The sequence below is a fragment of the Rhinopithecus bieti genome, unplaced genomic scaffold, assembly GCF_001698545.2.
Source record: "Rhinopithecus bieti isolate Rb0 unplaced genomic scaffold, ASM169854v2 scaffold_12070, whole genome shotgun sequence".
Classification (NCBI taxonomy): domain Eukaryota; kingdom Metazoa; phylum Chordata; class Mammalia; order Primates; family Cercopithecidae; genus Rhinopithecus; species Rhinopithecus bieti.
In genome coordinates, this window is record NW_016807449.1 from 1,642,334 (window position 1) to 1,665,771 (window position 23,438).

Genomic DNA, 23,438 nt, shown 5'->3' on the forward strand with positions numbered 1-23,438 from the left:
CGAGACCAGCCTGACCAAAATAGAGAAACACCATCTCTACTAAAAATACAAAATTAGCCGGCTGTGGTAGCACATTCCTGTAATCCCAGCTACTCAGGAGGTTGAGACAGAAGAATCTCTTGAACCCGGGAGGCAGAGGTTGTGGTGAGCTGAGATCGCCCCATTGCACTCCAGCCTGGGCCACAAGAGCAAAACTCCGTCTCACAAAAAAAAAAAAAAAAGAAAGAAAGAAGAAAAGAAGGCCGGGCGCGGTGGCTCAAGCCTGTAATCCCAGCACTTTGGGAGGCCGAGACGGGCAGATCACAAGGTCAGGAGATCAAGACCACCCTGGCTAATACGGTGAAACCCCGTCTCTACTAAAGAATACAAAAAACTAGCCGGGCGACTAGGCAGGCGCCTGTAGTCCCAGCTACTTGGGAGGCGGAGGCAGGAGAATGGCATAAATCTGGGAGGCGGAGCTTGCAGTGAGCTGAGATCCGGCCACCGCACTCCAGCCTGGGCGACAGAGCCAGACTCCGTCTCAAAAAAAAAAAAAAAAAAAGAAGAAAAGAAAAGAAAAAGAGAAAGTCGTCAAAGATAGCACCAAGGATTCTGAATTGAGCAATTAGAATCGTGACATACCTATTTACTAAGATGGAGTAGGCTTGGGAGGTTGGGAGTAGGTCTGGAGGAGAATAACGAAGGTTCAGTTTTGGACTTAGTGGGTTTGAGATGCCTCTTAGACATCCAATTGGAGATCTTGACCAGATAGCTGGATATATAAATCCCACCTTCGTTGAGCCCCTTGGGCTAGTAATATAAATGTGGGGGGCATCTTGTATAGAACAGCACCATCCAATAGAAATAGAATGTCAGCCACAAATAGGAGTCACATATGCAATTTTAAATTTAAATTTTAAATTTTCTAGTAGCATGGTGGCTCACATCTCTAATCCCAGCACTTTGGGAGGCTGAGGCAGGTGGATCGCCTGAGGTCAGGAGTTCAAGACTAGCCTGGCCAACATGGTAAAACCCCATCTCTACTAAAAATACAAAAATTAGCCAGGTGTGGTGGTGGGTGCCTGTAATCCCAGCTACTCAGGAGGCTGAGGCAGAAGAATCACTTGAACCCAGAGGCAGAGTTTGCAGTGAGCAGAGATCACACCATTGCACTCCAGCCTGGGCAACAAGAGTGAAACTCCATCTCAGAAACAAAATAAAATAAAAATTCTAGTAGCTGTGTTTTTAAAAAGGTAAACAGAAACAGATGAAATTAATTTTGATAATATATTTTAGTTAATCCAATATATAAAATATCACCATTTCAACATGTAATCCACATAGGAATTATCAATATATTTTACAGGTTTTTTGCACGATATCTTTACAATCCAGTGTACATTTTACACCTACAGCACATCTCAATTCAGACTAGCCCATTTCAAGTGTTCAGTAGCCATGTGTGGCTAGTGGCTACCACACTGGACAGTGCAAGGCTAGGTAATATATTAAAGCCATATGGATTGAAATCATGAAGGAGTGAATGTAGACACAAAAAAGAAGAGGCGAGGCACGGTGGCTCACGCCTGTAATCCCAGCACTTTGGGAGGCCGAGGTGGGAGGATCACCTGAGGTCAGGAGTTTGAAACCAGCCTGGCCAACATGGCGAAACCCCATCTCTACTAAAAATACAAAAAATTAGCCGGGTGTGGTGGCACATGCCTGTAATCCCAGCTACTTGGGAGGCTGAGGCAGGAGAATCACTTGAACTTGGTAGGTGGAGGTTGTAGTGAGCCAAGATCAGACCACTACACTCCAGCCTGGGCAACACAGTGAGACTCCGTTTCAAAAAAAAAAAAAAGAGGAGAAGAGAGATCAAATTCACTTGCCAGATGAGGAAGGTGAGGCCAAGGAAGGATGGCTTTGCCTAGGCCCCACAGTGAATCAGAATATAGATGCAGGATCTCCCCGGCCATAGATTTGCCCAGGAGACCCTTTGTAATCCTGGTTTTGGTTACCCCTTATAAATGAAGAGGAGCTTCCTCATATCTTCTCCTGGAAGCTGCAGGTAGTGGGGTGGGCTTTCTGGGTGCCTCCCACCCCACAGAGATCTCTTCCTCTCCTCAGATGAGCCTTTGCTGGAAGAGTTGGTGACCCTCAGGGCGAATGTGATCAAGGAACTCAAGAAAGTTTTAATTTCACATCAATTAAAAGGTGCAGCATATCTCTCCACCAATCCCCTCTCCCCTTCTCCCTTGATCTCTTGATCCACTTTTACCACTTTTTCTCCCAAACCAAACTCTTTCTTCACCTCTCCTATAACTCAGCCTTCTTCATCTCTCCCCAGTCTTCCCCTTCTGTCCTTTCCCAGCCTCACTCCTTACCTGCTCTCCTGATCCCTCGCCAATTAAATTATCAAGTTACCATCCCAATTTAACTCACCTCAGCAATTTTCTCTTGCAGCCTGCAACCCCAAACTTTGCCGTGAGTTCTGGATCATCTCTCTCTCCCTTCTTTACCCTCCTAACCCCCTTTGCCCTGTCTCCCCAAATCAAGCCTGGCTACCTCTCCTTACTCCATTTGGCAGTTTCCTTACCCCAAAGCCATGGAACCTAGGGAGATTTGCTTTTTAAAGGTTTATGAAAATAACGACTATCTGCAAAACAACATTTTGAAGGTATGTAAGTCACGATAAGATAGGCTATGTTGTATTAACAAATAAACCCTCACATCTCAGTGGTTTAATACAACAAAGCTTTATTTTTCTTTCACCCAAATTTCACTGAGAGTTGAGTGGCAGTCCAGGTGGTGACTCAGGGATCCAGGCTATACACACGTGGCAGCTTCTAAGCATGCTTCAAACGGAAAAGCAATAGAAATCACACTGAGAGTTTTATAGCCAAGCCTGGAAGAGACACACATGATCCTGCTGACTTTCCATTGTCCAAGACTAGGTCACAAGGTCACAATTTACTGAAAGGCACCCTGGGAAATGTAGTCCTCCTGTATGGCACCAGTAGAGGAGGACACAGTGTGCCCAAAGAGGGGACATCTCACCAGTGTCTGCAAAGGTGGCTCCAAATTAGAAAAAGAAAAGTGCAAACTCAGAATTTACAAATGTTTAATTAAATGTCCACAAACAGAATGCTGAATCTACTGGATGACTGCAACTGAATTGAACTCTTCAATGATTATATAACAATTATTTTTTATGTGAATTGTCAGTGCATTTTGCTCGGTTCCTCTGCTGGGCAGTGGAATCTCTGAAATTTAGGAGAGCCAAGGGACCCCATCTCCTCTTTCTCCTTCTTCCTTCCCACCCTTGCCAGTCCTCTGGTATCTGCCCTTGTCTTATTTCTCCCTTTCCCCTTGCCTAGGCTGGCTAAAAGAAGAGGTGTTGGACTGTTTACATTGCCAGAGGATCAGACCCCAGTGTATCCACAAAAAGTACTGCTTTGGTAAGCTTCTGGGGGTTGGGGAAGACATGGGACAGGCGTGCGAGAGATTAAGACAGCCATGACTCACTAAATATGGGTTTCAAGGCTCCCACATGTAGCCTCGAATCCTGCCCTAACCATTTACTTAGAGTGTGGCCCAGAAGTTGCTTCTGTATTCTGAAATTCACTTTCCTCCATCTGGTAAATGGAAAGACTCCCCGGAACTTTAGAATGCCCCTAGCACCAGAATGGCAGGTGCCAGAAAAACATTTTCTTCTTAGCCGTTGCTGTACCTGGGGAATTTGGAAGGCTGTGCTGAATTCACTCATTCATTCATTCATAAATCTAAAAAAATGCATTCTTTTTTTTTTTTTCAGACAGAGTTTCGCTCTTGTTGACAGGCTGGAGTGCAATGGTGCGATCTTGGCTCACCGCAACCTCTGCCTCCCAGGTTCAAGCAATTCTCCTGCCTTAGCGTCCCGAGTAGCTGCGATTACAGGCACGCGCCACCATGCCCAATGGGCCCCCAGCTAATTTTGTATTTTAGTAGGACGGGTTTCGTCCATGTGAGGCTGGTCTCGAACTCCTGACTCAGGTGATCACGTGCCTCCGTCTCCCAAAGTTGCTGGGATTACAGGCGTGAGCCACTGTGGGCCCAACTTTTTTTTTTTTTTTTGAGATGAAGTTCTCACTCTGTTGCCCAGGCGGAGTGCAGTGGGCGAATCTGGCCTCACTGCAAGCTCGCTCCCAGGTTCACATCATTCTCTGCCCCCTCAGCCTCACTGTAGCTGCGGACTACAGGGGCCCGCCACCACGCGCGGCTAATTTGTCGTATTTTTGAACTAGAGAGGGTTCACCGGATGTTGCTGATGGTCTCGATCTCCTGACCCTCGTGATATGTATCCTGCCTGGCCCTCCCAAGTACTGGGATTTCAGGTGTGAGCCCCCCATGCACATGCTTTTTTTTTTTTTTTTTTTTGGATAGAGTCTCGCCCAGGCTGGAGTGCATTGGTACCATCTTGGCTCACTGCAACCTCTGCCTCCCAGGTTCAAGTGATTCCCCTGCCTCAGCCTCCCAAATAGCTGGGACTACAAGTATGCACCACCATACCCGGTTAATTTTTGTATTTTTAGTAGAGATGGGGTTTCACCATGTTGGCCAGCCTGGTCTCAAACTCCTGACCTCAGGTGATCCACTCAGCCTCCCAAAGTGCCATGATTAAAAGCATGAGCCACCATGCCCAGCCTAAAAAACATATATTCTCATAACAGAAAGAATAATACAAAGAGGCAGGACACGCAGTGGCTCACACCTGTAATCCCAGCACTTTGGGAGGCCGAGGCAGGCAGATCACAAGGTCAGGAGTTCGTGACCAGCCTGGCCAACATAGTGAAACCCCGTCTCTACTAAAATAACAAAAAATTACCCTGGCATGGTGGCAGGCATCTGTAATTCCAGCTACTCAGGAGGCTGAGGCAGGAGAGTCGCTTGAATCTAGGAGGTGGAGGCTGCAGTGAGCCAAGATCGCACCATTGCACTCCAGCTTGGGTGACAATGCGAGACTCCATCTCAAAAAAAAAAAAAACAATGGTACAATGAATCCACATATATCTATCCACATATATCTATCTATTGAATAGTCATGCTGGATCTTTTCACATGCTGCTCCCTCTCTCTGTCACACTGTTCCAATCACTTCTTAAGTCAGGTCTCAAAGGTCACTTCCTCAGACAGGCCTCTCTGATCATAATCTCAGAAGTAGCACTTACTATCAAATTATGTTAACAATGAACATTCTTCCACATTTATTTCACCTACTTTATTCTTTGCCATAGTATCTTAAAAGAAATCACAGACACTATGCCCCATACATAGAATGTACCTCTAAAAATAAAGACATTTTCCTAAGCAGCCACAATGTCGTTCCCACACCCACCAAACCGAGCAATGATTCCTCAATGTCAAATTCCAGGTCCCACTGTCAACTTCCCTAATTGTCCCCAGAATATTTTTCACAGTTGATTTGTTCAAACCAGGATCCAATGAAAGGACTTCTTATATCATTCAATTGTTAGGTTTTTCACTTCTTTTTAAAATCTAGAACAGTTTTGTTCTGTTTTGTTTTTAGACTGGGTCTTACCATGTTGGCCAGGCTGGTCTCAAAACTCCTGGGCTCAAGTGATTGGCCCACCTCGGCCTCCCAAAGTGCTAGGATTACAGGCATGAGCCACTGCACCCGACCTAGAACAGTTTCTCTTACCAGTTTTGTTTTGTTTTTTGTTTTTTTGCCTCCATGACATTGGCATTGAAAAAGAAGGGAGTGTGTCCTCTAGGGTGTCCCACTTTTGGATTTGCTTGTTTGCTTCCTTTGGCTGGCATTTGGTGACAACAAATATTTTTAGCACGCTACGATGTCCCAAACTGAGGAACAGTGGAATGGGAGACAGATGTAGTTCCTGCCCTCATGGAGCCCACATTTTAATGGGGCCAGAGGTTAGACTAGGGTTTCGCAACCTCAGCACTGTTGAGATATGGAGCTGGATCATTCTTTGTTAGCGACGCTGTCCTGGTTATTGTGGGATGTTTAGCAGCATCCCTAGCTTCGATCCACGAGATGCCAGTAGCATCTCCCTCCCCATTATGACCATCAGAAATGTCCCTAGACATTTCCAAATGTCCCCTGAGCGACAAAATTATCCCTGATTGACAACCACTGGGTTAGATGGTAATTACATGAACAGATAAACAGGCTGGATTCAGGTGGCAATAGTGTTCTAATGAAAACAGAATGGTTTGGTAAATAGTGCCTCGGGGGAGGCTGCTACTTTAGAAAGTACAGATGTAGGCCCGGCGCGGTGGCTCATGCCTGTAATCCCAGTACTTTGGGAAGCCGAGGTAGGTGAATCACGAGGTCAGGAGATCGAGACCATCCTGGCTAACATGGTGAAACCCCATCTCTTCTAAAAATACAAAAAAGTTAGCCGGGCATGGTGGCGGGCGCCTGTAGTCCCAGCTACTCAGGAGGCTGAGGCAGGAGAATGGTGTGAACCCAGGAGGCAGAGCTTGCAGTGAGCTGAAATTGAGCCACTGCACTCCGGCCTGGGCAACAGAGCAAGACTCCGTCTCAAAAAAAAAAAAAAAAAAAAAAAAAAAAAAAAAAAACAGATGTAGGTCCCCTCTAAAGAGGTGACTTTTGAAAGCTGAAGGAAGTAAGCAAGTGATGGGAACAGTGTCAGTGACAGAGGGAACAGCACATGCAAAGATCCAACATGATTAAGCAACAAGTAGGAGAAGGCCAGTGTGGCCAGAGCCCAGTGAATGAAAGAGAATAGTAGGGTGGCAATGGCCAGGTCACGTGGGAACCAGATGGTGCAGGGCTTGCTAGAGAGCATGTGAGAACTTGAGTTTTTATTCTGAGATGGGGGGCCATGGAGTAGCAGGAAGACTCTGAGCGCAGGGAGCCGACTTAGGTTTTAACAGCGCCTCCCGAAGGCCATGTGAGGAACTGTGGGAGGAGGAGTCAAGGGAGCCCCCTAAGAGAAGCCTTGGGCTGGGGTTGGACCCGCTTGGTAGCCGTGGAGGTAGATTGGATTCTGCCTACAGTTTGAAGGTCAAGCCAAGAGGCTTTGCTGATAGAAGGAAAGAGTTGGTGGTGGGTGGTAAGTGGAAGATGCAGAAAGCAACTCCCAAGGCCACCTTCAGGGTCAACAGCTAAGATGTAGCAACTAAGACATTCATCTTGTGAAACTGTTGCATTTTGCACCTCCGTCTCACGTGCACAGTGTCTCTGGGTTTTTTTTTTTGTTGTTGTTGTTTTTCCTGAGACGGAGTCTCACTCTGTCGCCCAGGCTGGAGTGCAGTGGCCAGATCTCAGCTCACTGCAAGCTCCGCCTCCCGGGTTCCTGCCATTCTCCTGTCTCAGCCTCCCGAGTAGCTGGGACTACAGGCGCCCGCCACCTCGCCCGGCTAGTTTTTTGTATTTTTTAGTAGAGACGGGGTTTCACTGTGTTAGCCAGGATGGTCTCGATCTCCTGACCTCGTGATCCGCCCGTCTCGGCCTCCCAAAGTGCTGGGATTACAGGCTTGAGCCACCGCCGTCTCTGGTTTTTTTTGTTTTTGTTTTTGTTTTCTGAGACAGGGTCTTGGTTCGTGCCCCAGGCTGGGGTGCAGTGACACAGTCATGGCTCACAGGAGCCTCAACCTCCTGTGTTCCAGCAGTCCTCCCTCCTCAGCCTCCTGAACTGCTGGGACTACAGGCACGTGCCACCATATCTAGCTAATTTTTTCTTTTTTGTAGAGATAGGATCTCACAGCCCACGCTGACTTGAACTCCTGGGCTCACGTGATCCTCCTGCCTCAGCCTCCCAAAGTACTGGGATTATAGGTGCGAGCTCACCATGCCTGGCCATTGTATCTGTACCTTTTGGTTTTGGGTCAAACTTCCTAAGTCCTCACCCCACCCCATCCCATCAAATGAAATGCTTTTAGAACTAGCCTCTCACTGTAACTGTGATAACTGTGGTATGCAGGGTAGACTGTCAACTCCATGAGGCCAGTTTGCCAGCTTGGTTCCCAGTTGTATCCCAAGTGCCTACAATGGTGCCTGAGACAGAGCATTAGAGGAATGGATAAATGGAGAGTCAGATCCCAGCAGAGGGCAGGGAACAAATAGGAAGAGAGAGCGCCCCACCCCCACCCCTGCTCCAGGCTGCTGAATGAACAGGTGGGGTGGGTATGAGGCTAAGGAGGGGTGGTGACTTGGAGGTCGGGGCTGTTTCCCTACCCGTCCCAGTCGACCGGCAACCCCGCGTGGCCCTGCAGTACCAGATGGACAACAAATACCTGAGGAACCAGGCGCTGTTGGGCATCCTCATTTCTGTGTCTCTGGCTATCTTTATGTTCATGGTCATCGTGGTCTCGTGAGTCATCCTTGCCCCCTCCTCAGTCCCCCGTGGGACCCCGTGAGCCCCGCAACAATGGCAACTCCCTGGATGGGTCACTGTGTATTTTGGGAGTCTCCTTTTCAGACACTTTAGTCTCTATCTCTCTTTTTCTCTCTCTCTCTCCTCCCTCTTCTCCCTCCCGCCCCCACCCCCGTACCATTCTCTCATCTGTACTTCTGTCTGTCTGTCTTTCTCATTTCCCCTTTTCTCCACCTCTGGGTCACATTACAACCTTCCCGGGTCCTCAGCACTTTTGCCTTTGTGGACCTCTTCTTACACTAAAAACAAACCAAAACCAAAAAAACCCTAAAAGTGATGTTTTGTGGATTCCTTGGTAGAAAGACAAATATCATCCAAGTTGGATTAATTATGTTCTATTCGTCGTCATCATAATTACTGTTATATTCATCTTCTTCTGGCTTTCAAAGATACTACAGTGAAAACATTTCCATGGACCCCAGGCCCTGTGCCTAGGGAGGAAGTGGCCCTCACCTTCCTCTCCCCCTCTAAGTTTATCTCCCTGTCTCTTTCTGCTTGTGCCCCCACCCCGAGCCCCTTCTCTGGCCCCTGTCTTCCCCTCTCTGTCTCAATTTCTCTCTCTCTCTCTGCCTCCTCCAAGTGTCCCATTAATCTCCTTTCCCTAACGCCTCAGTTTCTTCATCTGCAAAAAGGGAGTAATGCCACCACCTCCCACTGGGGGGTGTGATGAGCAGTGAATCAGTGAATGCTCTTTTTTTCTTAAATTTTTTTTTTTTTTTTTCTTGAAACGGAGTTTTGCTCTGTGGCCCAGGCTAGAGGGCAGTGGCGTGATCTTGCGACCTTGGCTCACTGCAACCTCCGCTTCCCAGGTTCAAGCGATTCTCCTGCCTCAGCCTTCCGAGTAACTGGGACTACAGGTGCCCATCGCCATGCCGACTAATTTTTGTATTTTCAGTAGAGATGGGGTTTCGCTACGTTGGCCAGGCTGGTCTCAAACTCCTGTCCTCAGGTGATCCATCCGCTTTGTCCTCCCAAAGTGCTGGGATTACAGGCTTGAGCCACCGCGCCCATAGTGAACGCTCTTAATAACACTTAGCGCATGGGGAGTGCTCCCTGCAGGCCAGCTCTCACTGTGAACTTGCTCAGCCTCTCTTCCAACTCTCTCTCCTCATTTCTCTGTCTCCCTGTGTATTCATTTCCTATTGCTGCTGTAACATCACCACCAACTGGGTGACTTAAAGCAAAAGAAATGTATTCTCTGGGTTCTGAAAGCAGAAGTCTGAAATCAAGGGGTTGGCAAAGTTGGTTCCTTCCGCAGCCTCTGAGAATGAATCCACCCCATGTCTGTGTCCTAGCTGCTGGTGGCTGCTGGCATTCCTTGGCTCCCTTCTAATCCCTGCCTCTGTCTTCACATGGCTTTGTTTCCTGTGTGTCCGTCTCAAATCTCCCTCTCCTTTCTCTTCTAAGGACACCTGTCTTTAGATGTAGGGCCCATCCTAAATCTCATGTCACCTTAACTTAATTACATCTGCAAAGACCGTGTTTCCAATTAAGGTCACATTCCCAGATACTAGGAGTTGGGACTTGGATATATCTTTGGGTTGGGTGACACAGTGTAGCCCACTATACCTGCTTCCACTATACCCTGTCTCTTCCTTATCTCTCTCCATTTCTGCCTGTGTCTCCTCTTGTCTTTTTAGACTCTTTCTGTTCCCACATTTTACCGTCACCCCTGGTCCCAACTTTTCTCTCCTCTCTCCTCACCAACTCCGATTGGCAGAGAACCTGAAAATCTGCCCAGATACCCATGACATGACTGGATGAGCCAAATCAGGCCAAAGATTGGAGGGAAGTTATGGGAGGGAAGTTATGGGTCCTTTGATCTGGAGGAGCCTGAAATTCTCATTCTAATCTACAGGCTTTTTCTCTCTCACCAGGGCTTGTACATACAGACAAAACCGAAAACTCCTGCTGCAGTAGGACGGTGGTTTGGGGGTAAGGAGAAAGGAAAATTAATAAAATTGGTGACAAATCCATCAATGTCTCTGTCCGTTTCCTGGGGACCCTCCCCCTAGTTGGTGTCCGGCTCTGTTTCTCTACCTAACTGGATGCTCCTCAAAAGCTGGGACCAGATCCCACTCATCTGTAGACACCCATTATCCTAATACAAAGTAGAAGTGACTTGGACCTTCAAAAAGGATGGACAGCATATTGTAAGGGTTTGAAGGGACAATCATTTCTCCTCTGGGAAGGAAATGCATCTGAAAGGACATGACTCAGTGCAACGCTCGAGGATGGTTAAACAGAGGAAGAGTGGTGGTCAATGTGAAAGGCACAGGTTTTCTTCTCTATCTGAACTACAATTCTTCACCCTCTGTGCACCTGAATACTAGATTCGGATACTTTTTTTTTTTTTTTTTTGGAGACGGAGTCCTGCTCTGTCGCCCAGGTTTGGAGTGCAGTGGCATGATCTCAGCTCACTGCAACCTCTGCCTCCCGGTTTCAAGCTATTATCCTGCCTCAGCCTCCGGAGTAGCTGGAATTACAGGCATGCACCACCACGCCCAGCTAATTTTTGTATTTTTAGTAGAGACGGGGTTTCACTATGTTGGCCAGGCTGGTCTCGAACTCCTGACCTCAAGTTATCCGCCCGCCTCGGCCTCTCAAAATGCTGGGATTACAGGCAAGAGCTACCGCGCCCGGCCGAGCGCGACTTCTGATTGGTCAAAACCTTGACTTCTCTGTTCCAGCCATCGGTTGCCAAGATACCATTTTGGCACATGCGCAGTACGTGTGCCTTGAATGAGCAGGTTTGAAGAGGTAGAGCACGGGCGTCAACCTCTGAAATTGATCTGGCTACAACCGGAAGGACTCTGGGAATGGTAGTTTACGGACTCAGCCTGCGCAGGCGCACTGTCCTACGCGGCATTGGCGCTTACTTACTCCGCGTTGAAAGTACGCGCTAACCAGGCCCTAGTGTCTGGGCCTCTCTATATCTGTGAACTGCTCCCTCCTCTTTTTCTCGACTCCGCGCCTCCGCAGGGAGCCGGCTTCAGTCTCCTGGGGACGTGGCCGGGCGACGGAACGCTGGTTGCCATGACGACTCTCTTCCTAGTGCGCGCTACGTCACCGTCACCTGTGCGCTGGCCGGGGACGTGACTACCGCAGATGCGTCAGAGGTAAACCTTGACTTCACGCGCACCTCTGAACTGGTAGCCAGACTGCAGCACCTGGGAAAAACTCAAGTTTGAGGGTCGCAAACTAGTGGTCCCAGAATGCTTTTTGCTTGGCCAGTAGTGAGCAGTGTTGTGAGTTTGTTTGTTTTGACGTCTTTATGCTGCAGGTCCAGACATTTCCTCAGATTCCTGGAAATTTCCTGGGAGAAGTGCGGAATAAACAGATAATTAAGACTTATATAAATTATTGCGTGATGAGACTGGAGCGAGAGAGGCGGACAGTTACAGAGAATTACAACACGGCGGTTAGCACATAGCCCTGTAGGATCTAAGATACTGGAATGTTCCTGTGCGAACCCGAGAGAGCCAGTTGCCAGCTCCTTCTGAGCTCGGTGGAAATCAGAGAAAGTTTACTGCAGGAGAGGCTGTAAGAACTTGTTCTTGTAAGAAAAGTAGGTGTTTTCCGAAAGCAGTCGTGGGAAAAGGTGGAAGGAAGAGCAAACAGAAAGTCACAGTTGGGGCCGGGCGCGGTGGCTCACGCCTGTAATCCCAGCACTTTGGGAGGCCGAGGCGGGCAGATCACCAGGTCAAGAGATCAAGACCATCCTGGCCAACACGGTGAAACCCCGTCTCTAGTAAAAAATACAAAAGTTAGCAGGACGTGTTGGTGAAAACCCGTCTCTAGAAAAATACAAAAGTTAGCAGGGCGTGGTGGCGTGCGTCTATGGAGGCTGAGGCAGGAAAATCGCTTGAACCAGGAAGGCGGAGGTTTCAGTGAGCCGAGATCGTGCCACTGCACTCCAGCTTGGCGATAGAGTGAGACTCCGTCTTGAGCCACCGTGCCTGGCCTAACGCGTTTTTAATAATAGCAAACACGGCCGGGCGCGGTGGCTCAAGCCTGTAATCCCTGCACTTTGGGAGGCCGAGACGGGCGGATCACGAGATCAGGAGATCGAGACCATCCTGGCTAACACGGTGAAACCCCGTCTCTACTAAAAAAAATACAAAAAACGAGCCGGGCGAGGTGGCGGGCGCCTATAGTCCCAGCTACTCGGGAGGCTGAGGCAGGAGAATGGCGTAAACCCTGGAGGCGGAGCTTGCAGTGAGCTGAGATCCGGCCACTGCACTCCAGCCTGGGGACACAGTGAGACTCCGCCTCAAAAAAAAAAAAAAATAGCAAACACTTACATGGTATTTTCTATCTGTCACATACTGTTCTAATGGCTTTACTTCTGTCTACCTATTCAAATCTCTTAACCTGATAAAGAGGGTACTTATTATTGCCCCATGTACAATGAGGAAACTGAGGCACAGAGAAGTTAATGACTTGCAAAGCTCTGACAATAACTTGTATTTAATATCAAATTTCAGCTTCATCAAAGCCTTTGGAGACAGTTGTATCCGCCAGGATAAGTAGTTATGCTTCAGTAACACCCCCACAACCTCCTTGGTGGCTTATAGCGATGAAGGCTTACTCCTTGTTCATGTGTGTTTCATATAAGGACTATTTATGCAAAATAACCCCCAAATGTGGAAGGATCCAATAAACCAAAAAAGAGGGAGACAAACCCAGTTCGTTGGTAAGGGGTGATTTATTTGGGGAACTTACAAAGGGAAGCATGGGGTCTTGGAGGGCAGCAGGACAGATCTATCTCCACACAGTTACTCCCTAATCCCAAGGCTTATCTAACATATGGAAAGGGAATACTTACTTTAGCAAGACAAGGGTTAAGACAACCCTCCAGAACAGGCAAGAATGCTGTTTGTGTCATAGCCTATAATTTGTGTGACAACATCAAGGTCGACATGTTCTTACACTAGGGACAGTAAGTAAAGTAGAAATCAGAAGGCATTCCCAGGACTGGGACTAATCAGAAGTCAACAAGGTGGATTACCATCCAAGATGGAGTCACCTTTGTCTCCACAATGTGACGTGCCTATTATAGATTAGCTGAGGCTCTGCTCCATGCCACCCTGATGCTAGAGCCTCAGCTGACAGTACAACCTGTGCTTGGAGCATTTGGTTATCAGGATGCAAGGAAAAAGGAGCAAACTTGGCAGCAGTAAAATGAAGTGGTTGCAAATATGGGCTGGACCTGGATTCAAATCCTGCCTCCATCCTCAACTAGCCCTGGGAGCTTGGGGGGATGACATAAATCCTCTATCTCAGTGCCCTTGTCTGTAAAACAGGGAGAGCAGTGCCTTCTTCATAGGGTGGTGGTGCCAGCTCAGTCAACTAGTAAAGCTCACAACATGTTGTTAATAAGTAACACCTATTATTATTTCATTTTGGCAATGGGCCATCTAGCTTTTGCTCATGAGCACATATATGGTTTACACTTTTTTTTTTTTTTGAGACAGTGTCTTGGTCTCTTGCCCAGGCTGGCACCATCACAGCTCACTGCAGCCTTGCCCTCCTGTGTTCAATTGATCCTCCTACCTTAGCCTCCTGAGTAGCTGGGTCTACAGGCGCTCACCACTATGCTTGGCTAGCTTTTGTATTTTCTGTAGAGATGGGGGTATCATTATGTTGCCCAGGCTGGTCTCAAACTTCTGAGTGCAAGTGATTCTCCCTCTTTAGCTTCCCTCTTTGAAATCCCAAAGTGATGGGATTTCAGGTGTGAACCACTGCACCCAGTCTGGCAATTCTTTTAGTGTTTTATGATAAAGCCTGATATGAGGTTTTGATTATATGGACATAAACACAAGAAGAGGCCAGTAATTCTTTAACATTGTCACTATTGTTGTTCAATATGAATATATGCTCAGTTTATTCAGCTTATCTAGAAATGACTGGTTACAGAATTTTTTTTTGTAAGCTTTCTCAGCATCTAGGGTTACTGAATATTATCAAAGGTTTTTTTTAGTATCTATAGATATGGTTGCATATTGATATATTCGGAAAGGTCAAAAGATAAATTGTGTAATGTCCTAATATCAAACCATCCTTGCACTCCTGAACACACATCTCCAAGCTCCCAGAATAGGCTCCATTGCCTTTACCACACTGCCCTTTAAGAAGTGATGGGTGAAACTGAGCAAACAGGAAGGCAGATGCCCAGGGAAATTGAATAACAGTGGTTCAATTCATTCACCATCAGTTTACATGGGGCCAACTTCTATCTGTCCTGAAGACTTCAACCATGGTAGGAGAAATTTGGATTAAATGGACTGTGGCATCGCCTCTGCCTAAAACAGGGATATTCGCGTGCCACTACAGTCAGGCATGTCCCAAATACCAGTTTTCCTCCAAAAGTTGTTGTGTATGTATCCAAACACAGTCCTCTTACTCCCGCTCCGCATCCTGCTCCCAGACTCCATTTCCCAGCATTCCCCCGCAGTCAGAAGCCCTTAGGCGGGAGGAGCCTGAGCCTCAATGGTTTCTGGGAAATGTAGTCCAGTCGCGATGCCGAGTTTAAAGTACCGGGACTTACAGTTCCGAGACAGCGAGCGCGCAGGCGCGTTCCGGGGCCCGTCGGAGGAAGGGAAGGCCTGGCTGTCCAGCGAAATCCTGAACGCACGGACCTCGCGGACCCGACCGGAGCAGGTGGGTGCGGGCCGGGACAGACAGGCTAGGAGAAGCTCCGGGGGCGGGCCCGAGTTGGGTCTGGGTGGAAGCGGGGAGGGCGCTGTGGGTGACGCCCCGCCCCCTCTTGTCATTCCCTGAGTCCCACCTAGTATCAGCGCGGCTCAGACGGCTCAGCGCGCAGGAATTGGGCGCCTACTGTTTGCCAGGAGTCCGGCGGAGCTTGGGACTGCTGCGCTCTCCGAGGAAGGGGAACCTACCTTTCCTCACTTTGCAGCTGAAGAAACTGAGACTCGGGGAGACTCCGCAATTTCTTTCAGGCTGGTAGAGCTGCAACCCAGATTCTGACCCCAGAGCCCGAGAGCAGCACTGCACGGCACAGACTCGGTCTCGGCTCCCCTTATCTTGAGCATCTGTTCTTCTCTCTCTGGGTCTCCCATCTCTCTCTGATCTTCCCCTCACCCTCGCCGCCCCAGGTCCTGTCCCCCTTTCGCTGAATCTCTGTGCCCCGTCTCTCTGCCTCTCTGTCCCCGTCTCTGTGGGTCTCTGTCGCTCTCTCTCGGTCTCTGCGCCCTCCCACTCCCCAGCCCTCCTAGCGAATCTCTGTGTTTTCCAAAGACAAGGTCATTTTCTTACATAACCATAGCACCACGATCACAATGAGGAAATATTGATGTAATACTAATAGCTAATCTATAGACTTTATTGAACTTTTTGATGATTCTTCCAATAATGACTTTTTGTCTTTTTTTCTTTCTTTTCTTTCTTTTTTTTTTTTTTTTTGGAGACAGGGTCTTGCTCTGTCACCCAGGCTGGAGTGCAGTGGTGCAATCATAGCTCACTGCAGCCTCGACCTCCTGGGCTCAAGCGATCCTCCCATTTCAGTCTTCTGAGTAGCCAGGATTACAAGCACATGCCACCATGCCCGGCTAATTTTTTAACTTTTTTTTTTTTGTAGAAACGAGGTCTCACTATGTTGCCCGGGCTGGTCTCAAACTCCTGGGCTCAAGCGATCCTCCCACTTCAGCCTCCCAAAGTGCTGGGATTACAGCTGGCTGCAATAATGTCCTTAATGGCCACAGGAAATGCTAGGTCACACATTGCACGCATTGTTGGGCCTCCTTCAATCTGGAACCGGTTTTCAGTCTCCTCTTAGAAGTTCTGAAGATTACAGACCATGTAATTGCAGAATGTCCCTCAGTCTGGGTTTGTTTGGTGCTTCTTCATAATTAGATTTAGGTCACGCGCTTTTGGCAGGGATGCCCTAGGAGTGATGCTGTCTCCTCATCAGATTGGGGACCCTGGGCTCGGCTTGTCTCACCATATACCACATCAGCCTCACTCACATGGGTAAGGTGGCATCTGCCAAGTTTCTCCTCTCTAAAGTTTCCCTGGTCTGAGCGCGGTGGCTGACACCTATAATCCCAGCACTTTGGGAGGCCGAGCGGGGTGGATCACCTGAGGTCAGGAGTTCGAGACCAGCCTGGCCAATATGGTGAAACCCCATCTCTACTAAAAATACAAAAAAATTAGCCTAGTGTGATGGCGTGCACCTGTAATCCCAGCTACTCAGGAGGCTGAGGCAGGAGAATTGCTTGAAGCTGGGAGGTGGAGGTTGCAGTGAGCCGAGATCGCGCCACTGCACTCCAGCCTAGGTGACAGAGCGAGACTCCGTCTCGTATAATAATAACAATAATAATAATACAAAAATTAGCTGGGCATGGTGGCAGGTGCCTGTAACCCCAGCTACTCAGGAGGCTGAGGCCCGAGAATCACTTGAACCCAGGAGGTGGAAGTTTCAGTGAGCCAAGATCACCTCACTACACTCCAGCCTGGGTGACAGAGCAAGACTGTGTCTCAAAAATAAAATAAGGCAGGGTGTGGTGGCTCATGCCTGTAATCCCAGCACTTTGGGAGGCCGAGGTGGGTGGATCACCTGAGGTCAGGAGTTCGAGACCAGCCTGGCCAACATGGTGAAACCTCATCTCTACTAAAAATGTAAACATTAGCCAGGCATGGTGGCGGGTGCTTGTAATCCCAGCTATTCAGGAGGCTGAGGCAAGAGAATTGCTTGATCCTGGGAGGCGGAGGTTGCAGTGAGCTAAGATGGTGCCACTGCACTCCAGCCTGGGCAACTGAGCAAGACTCCATCTAAAAAAAAAAAAAAAGTATAAGAAAAAACATAGGGGTGACCCTGTGGCTAGACTTCTCTGATACTTTTTGTCTCCATGAACTTGAGCAAGTCTTGACCTCTTGTGCCTCAATGTCCTCATTTAGGGATCACCATAGTTCCTGTGTCTGAGAGCTGTTGTGTTGGGGAGGTGAGACAGCCTCATGGTTGCTGGCTGTTGTCACTGGTGTGGAATGGGCCTGTCCTCAGGTGGCCTGTCCTGGGTCTTTGCTTTGACTCTTAGGGGACTGTGGCCCCCCTTCTGTGACCAGGAGTCTTGGGGAAAGCGTCTGTCTGTCAGGGTCACGAATCACCCCTTTTCTGCTGTGGTCTCCTCCTCCAGCTCTTCAGGCCCTGGCCTGGACCCTTCTCCCAGAGGCACATGCCCAGGACCCAGCAATGGCCAGTGGGACCCTGATGGCCGAGGGCCAGGTGAGTCTGGGCTTCCTCTTCCCCAAGATGACTTTGTGGACTCCAGTGGGCCCTCTTCTCCCTGTTCTTGATCTCAAGATCTCCTGACTCTTCCAATACTGGGAAAGGGGGTATGAGGAGAGGGGAGCTGGGCAGTGCGGAAGAACGGGGGGCAGAGGCAGAATGATCTGAGCTGGGACCGCATCACGCAGTCTAAAAGTTTTTCATCTAGCCCGGCAGCCTTTCGGGTACCAGGCAGAGTGGGCACTGGATGGTTTTGATTCACCCCTGAGCCTCATCCCTGGAGTCAGGAATGGGGGTCAGGATCAGGGGTGGGGTCTGGGATAGAATAGGACTTGCGAATATCTCCTGCACACAACGGCTTGACAGTTTTTTCTTTAAGTATTTCTTAGGACTGTCACTTAGAGCTGTGCAGGTTATGCACTGCACAAGGATGCCTCATCCCGGGCAGGACTCACATCTTACACCTCATACACTGGTGGCAGTTTTCAGACAGTGTGGTAAACTGTCATACACTAAATTAATTGGCATATTACAATGACTTCCCAATAGATGGCAGTAAAGAGTCACGTGAGAGGGCTCCTTGTTCTACTTTCTACCAAGGTGCCTATGGGCGAGTTTCTGCCCCCGTTGGATTCCCATAGGCCAGCTGGATTCAGGCATCCCGATTCTGCACAATCAGAATGTTCCAGCCCAGGGGGCTGTTGTGGGCTCTTGACCCCTGACACTTCTGCCCCTGAGTTCCAGAAGGACGTGCCCCTCCATGGAATGAAATTGGTCCTTGCAGGAATCAGTGACTTTCAAGGATGTGGCCGTGGACTTCACCCTGGAGGAGTGGGGCTGGCTGGAGCCTGGCCAGAGGGAGCTGTATCGAGACGTGATGCTAGAGAACTACCGGAACCTTCTCTCCCTGGGTGAGACCCCTCCTCCTGCCCTCCCCCTGGGGGAGGCCTGATGCCCCTGGAACCCTCTCTGATGCCCCCAGCATTCTCTCTGATGCCCCCAGCACCCTCTTCTCATTCATGTCCATCCCCTGCCATCTGGGGGCCTCTGTGCTCCTCTCACTGGTCCCTCATGCCTGGCCTCTCCCTTCCTCTCTTTCTGCCAGCTGATCCTGGAGTCCCAGCAACCAGGAAGGCCCAAGTCTCTTGGCCTGTCCTGTAAAATGTGGATCCCACACACTCTTCAGCCTGTGCCCCCAGCTTCTTTTTTTTTTTTTTGAGATGGAATCTCACTCTGTCACCTAGGCAGAAGGGCAGTAGCGCGATCTCAGCTCACTGCAACCTCCTCCTCCTGGGTTCAAGCAATTCTCCTGTCTCAGCCTGCCGAGTAGCTGGGATTACAGGTACGCACCACCATGCCGGCTAATTTTTGCATTTTTAGTAGAGACAGGGAGGCTGAGGCGGGAGGCTCACTTGAGGTCAGGAGTTTGAGACCAGCCTGACCAACATGGTGAAACCCTAGCTCTACTAAAAATACAAAAATTAGTGAGGCGTGGTGACGCACGCCTGTAATCCCAGCTACTGGGGAAGCTGAGGCACAAGAATCACTTGAACCCAGGAGGCAGAAGCTGCAGTGGACTGAAATTGCAGCACTACACTCCAGCCTGGGTGACAGAGCGAGACTCTGTCTCCAAAAAAGGACACCGGTCCCTGGATTTAGGACTTGCCCTAACCCAGTAGGATTTCATCTTAGCTAATTACATCAGCAAAGACCCCATTTCCAAATAAGGACACGTTCTGCTGTTCTGGATGGGCGTAATTTTTGTGGAACGTCATTCAGCCCGAGATAGGAGGAGAGAAATTAGCGATTCCATAGACAGCAGGGCTGATAGGAGGAGCCAAGGCCTTGCCTGTTGAGTGGAGGGGGCGGTGAGCTCAGGCGCCAGCAGAAGAGCAGGCCCGGGCCTGGAGCAGGGACGGTTTCCAAGATACCCAGAGCAGAGGCGGGATGTAGGATAGAGATGTGGATTCGTTGCCTGGATTTATGGTGGAAGGTGGAAGGTGGAGCTTCTTACACCAATGGCTTCTTTGAGTGACAAGGGAGGGCCACGGCCGAAAAGAGAGGGTGAGGTGTAGGACAGAGCAGGAAGAAATGACAAAACGATCATTTTGGAGAGTGGGGAGAAAACATACTGTTGTCTGTTGCAAATTCTGGATCCAAGTTCCGAGTAAGCCCCTGGTGGAGGCCGGGGACGGTGGCTCACACCTGTAATCCCAGCACTTTGGGAGGCCGAAGAGGGCAGATCAGTTGAGGTCAGGAGTTTGAGACCAGCCTGGCCAACGTGGTGAAACCCCGTCTCTATTAAAATACGAAAAATTAGCTGGTTGTGGTGGTGCACACCTGTAGTCCCAGCTACTCGGGAGGCTGAGGCAGGGGAATCGCTTGAATCCAGGAGGCAGAGGTTGCAGTGAGCCGAAATCACGCCATTGCACTCCAGCCTGAGTGACAGAGACTCCAGACTCAAAAAAAAGGAAGGAAGGAAGGGAGGGAGGGAGGGAGGGAGGAAGGGAGGGAGGGAGAAGAGAGAAGAGAGAGGAGAGGAGAGAAAATGAAGGGAGGAAGGATCTGGAAGGTATTTGAGGTCAACGGGGACATTCGTCCACCGTGTGCCTGGGACCAGCAGCCTCGAGGTCCTCTGGGTAGGAGGGAGCAGTGCACCCTCTGCCGTCCGTTCCCAGGCTGCTGAGACTTCGTGTCTAACTGCGGCCTCTTTGGCTCTCATTCCAGCTGTGTTGTCCTCTTCATTCCCTCAGCAGCGCCATCTCGACGCCCAGATAATCCTTGTCACCTCTCGGAGCCTCAGTTTCTACCCTTTTCAAATAGTTCCTGCTACTTGGGAGGTTGAAGCAGGAGAATCTTGAACCCGAGAGGTGGAGGTTGCAGGGGGCTGAGATCATGCCACTGCACTCCAGCCTGGACAACAGAGAGAGACAGTCTAAAAAAAAAAAAAGCCTTAGCGGCAATGTCCTTAGGCTTCTTGGGCGCCAGCACCCAGGTCGGAGGCTGTTTGGTTCTAACCACGGCAGGGCTGTTAGCTGCTGAGCTCAGTGCAGGCCGAGAGGGACAGGGCAGGTAGGAGTGCAGGCAGGGGAATGGTTACAGGGATGGGTAGTAAATGCCACGCTGGGGAGTGGAAGGTGAAGTCATGGGGGGCCATGCATGGTGAGGGGGGCCTCAGTATCAGAGGGTTAGCTGTCCTGGGTCCCTGCTCCTCTATCCTCTGGTTGCAGCAGTTAGAGACAGACCCCGTGGTTCACCCAGCCACCAAGCCAGGCTCTAGGGCACCCTCCTTATCCACAGAAGGATAGCTGGAGTCAAGAAGTGGAGAAAGGTCAGGCACGGTGGTTCATGCCTGTAATCCCTGCACTTGGGGAGGCTGAGGTGGGAGGATTGCTTGAGGTCAGGAGTTCGAGACCAGCCTGGGCCACATAGCAAGACCTTGTCTCTTCAATAAAACTAAAAATCAGCCAGATGTGGTGGCACGCACCTGTAGTCCCAGCCACTCGGGAGGCTGAGGTGGGAGGATGCCTTGAGCCCAGGAGGCCAAGCCTGCAGTGAGTGGTGACTGTGCAACTTCACTCCAGCCTGGGCAACAGAGCTGGAGTTGCCAGATCCTGTCTCAAAAGCTTCCATCTCAAGACTTCTCTTGAGTCTTGAGTCTTGTTTTTTGAGACAGATCCTGTCTCAAAAAATAAAATTAAAAGAATAAGATAAAGTATAGTGGAGAAAGTCCCTGGGAGGCTGGGAGGTGGGAGGGGGTGTCTGACACCGAGATGTGGAGACTGGTGTCACTATCGGAGATAAAGGCTGTGACCATAGGCCTGGGCACCTAAGGCAGAGGGAGGACGGGATCCTTGTAGGAGAGGAATCCCGGAGTCACCCTGGATTATAACTGTGTCCAGGTCTGCCTCCCCCTTCAGCCTGAGACCCCCTCAAGCACAGGGGAGTGTCCAGATCATTTCTGTATCTCCAGCAATGCCAGGGACTGGCAAAGGAAGACCGGGAGGTCCTTGGGCATGTTTGTTTTTGTTTGTTTGTTTGTTTTTAGAGTCTTGCTCTGTCACGCAGGCTAGAGTGCACTGGCGCAATCTTGGCTTACTGCAACCTCCGCCTCCTGGGTTCCAGCAATTCTCTGCCTCAGCTTCCCGAGTAGCTGGGATTACAGGCACCCGTCACCATGCCCGGCTAATTTTTGTATTTTTAGTAGAGACAGGGTTTCATCATCTTGGCCAGGCTGGTCTTGAACTCCTGACCTCATGATCCACCCGCCTCAGCCTCCCTAAGTGCTGGGATTACAGGCGTGAGCCACCGTGCCTGGCCGGGTATGTTTGTTGAACCAAAATTTGTCTCCTCCTCACCCCTAGTCTAGTCACCTCTTGGCTCGCCTCCTCCAGGAAGTTTCCTTTGATTTCTCCACCCTCTGTGACTTCCTGCAGTGTTGTGTGTTTCTTCCATTCCTGCTCACACAACACTAGACTATGCCTCGGTTTCCTGCCTGAAGGGTGAAAATGAGCTAATACATTTAACCAGCTTAGAAACATGCCTGGCACGTAGTCTGCACTTAATAGACATTTGCTTTTTAGTATCACCCTAACTATTGTTGTAATTATCTCATGTTATAATCAGGGATGGTAGGTTTGTCTACAGTGATTCAAGACAGTCTCATCAAAATGAAAACGTTCAGGCCGGGTGCAGTGGCTCATGCCTGTAATCCCAGCACTTTGGGAGGCCAAGGTGGGCAGATCACCTGAGGTCAAGAGTTCAAGACCAGCCTGGCCAACATGGTGAAACCCCATTCCTACCAAAAATATAAAAAAGTAGCCGAGCATGGTAGCGGGCACCCGTAATCCCAGCTACTTGGAAGGCTGAGGCAGGAGAATGGCTTCAACCTAGGAGGCGGAGGTTGCAGTGAGCTGAGACCACACCGTTGTACTCCAGCCTGGGCAACAAGAATGAAACTCCGGGCCAGGCACGGTGGCTCACGCCTGTAATCCCAGCACTTTGGGAGGCCGAGGCGGGCAGATCACGAGGTTGGGAGATCAAGACCAGCCTGGCTAATATGGTGAAACCCCGTCTCTACTAAAAATGCAAAAATTAGCCAGGTGAGGTGGTGGCGCCTGTAGTCCCAGCTACTCGGGAGGCTGAGGCAGGAGAATGGCGTGAACCTGGGAGGCGGAGCTTGCAGTGAGCTGAGATCGTGCCACTGTACTCCAGCCTGGGCGATTGAGCAAGACTCCGTCTCAAAAAAAGGAAATGTTCAGGGTGGGTGGATCACTTGAGCCCAGAAATTCGAGATCAGCCTGGGTAACAGAATGAGACCCCATCTCTACAAAAAATTTGAAAATTAGCCAGGCATGGTGGTATATGCCTGTAGTCCCAGCTATTCAGGAGGCTGAGATGGGAGGATCACTTGAGCCCAGGAGGTTGAGGCTGCAGTGAGCCATGATTGTGCCACCACACTCCAGCCTGGGCAACAGAGCGAGACCCTGTCTCAAAAAAAAAAAAATGCGGGCCAGGCGCGGTGGCTCAAGCCTGTAATCCCAGCACTTTGGGAGGCCGAGACGGGCGGATCACGAAGTCAGGAGTTCAAGACCATCCTGGCTAACACGGTGAAACCCTGTCTCTACTAAAAAATACAAAAAAAAGCTAGCCGGGCGAGGTGGCTGGCGCCTGTAGTCCCAGCTACTTGGGAGGCTGAGGCAGGAGAATGGTGTAAACCCGGGAGGCGGAGCTTGCAGTGAGCTGAGATCCGGCCACTGCACTCCAGCCCGGGCGACAGAGCGAGACTCCGT

General features: G+C 49.8%; 2 protein-coding genes across 5 annotated transcripts in view; both read left to right on the top strand.

The window, feature by feature from the left end:
* The window catches only part of IZUMO2 (IZUMO family member 2), a 13,020-nt gene extending 2,645 nt beyond the window's left edge, over positions 1 to 10,375 (top strand). The window contains exons 3-7 of one of the 3 annotated variants that reach the window (XM_017882252.1): positions 2,107 to 2,193; positions 2,443 to 2,463; positions 3,357 to 3,437; positions 8,210 to 8,336; positions 10,277 to 10,375. In XM_017882252.1, coding sequence (XP_017737741.1) covers positions 2,107 to 2,193; positions 2,443 to 2,463; positions 3,357 to 3,437; positions 8,210 to 8,336; positions 10,277 to 10,319 — 359 coding nt within the window. In that variant the 3' untranslated portion in view covers positions 10,320 to 10,375. The remainder of the gene's footprint in view (positions 1 to 2,106; positions 2,194 to 2,442; positions 2,464 to 3,356; positions 3,438 to 8,209; positions 8,337 to 10,276) is intronic. The other 2 variants (XM_017882253.1, XM_017882254.1) reach the window with 2 other exon arrangements.
* Positions 10,376 to 11,478: 1,103 nt separating this feature from the next.
* Positions 11,479 to 23,438, top strand: part of LOC108535804 (zinc finger protein OZF) — an 18,998-nt gene continuing 7,038 nt past the window's right edge. The window contains exons 1-4 of one of the 2 annotated variants that reach the window (XM_017882101.1): positions 11,479 to 11,518; positions 14,952 to 15,062; positions 17,555 to 17,643; positions 18,431 to 18,557. In XM_017882101.1, coding sequence (XP_017737590.1) covers positions 17,611 to 17,643; positions 18,431 to 18,557 — 160 coding nt within the window. In that variant the 5' untranslated portion in view covers positions 11,479 to 11,518; positions 14,952 to 15,062; positions 17,555 to 17,610. Of the gene's footprint in view, positions 11,519 to 14,951; positions 15,063 to 16,306; positions 16,392 to 17,554; positions 17,644 to 18,430; positions 18,558 to 23,438 lie in introns of those variants that run through there. The other variant, XM_017882100.1, reaches the window with a different exon arrangement.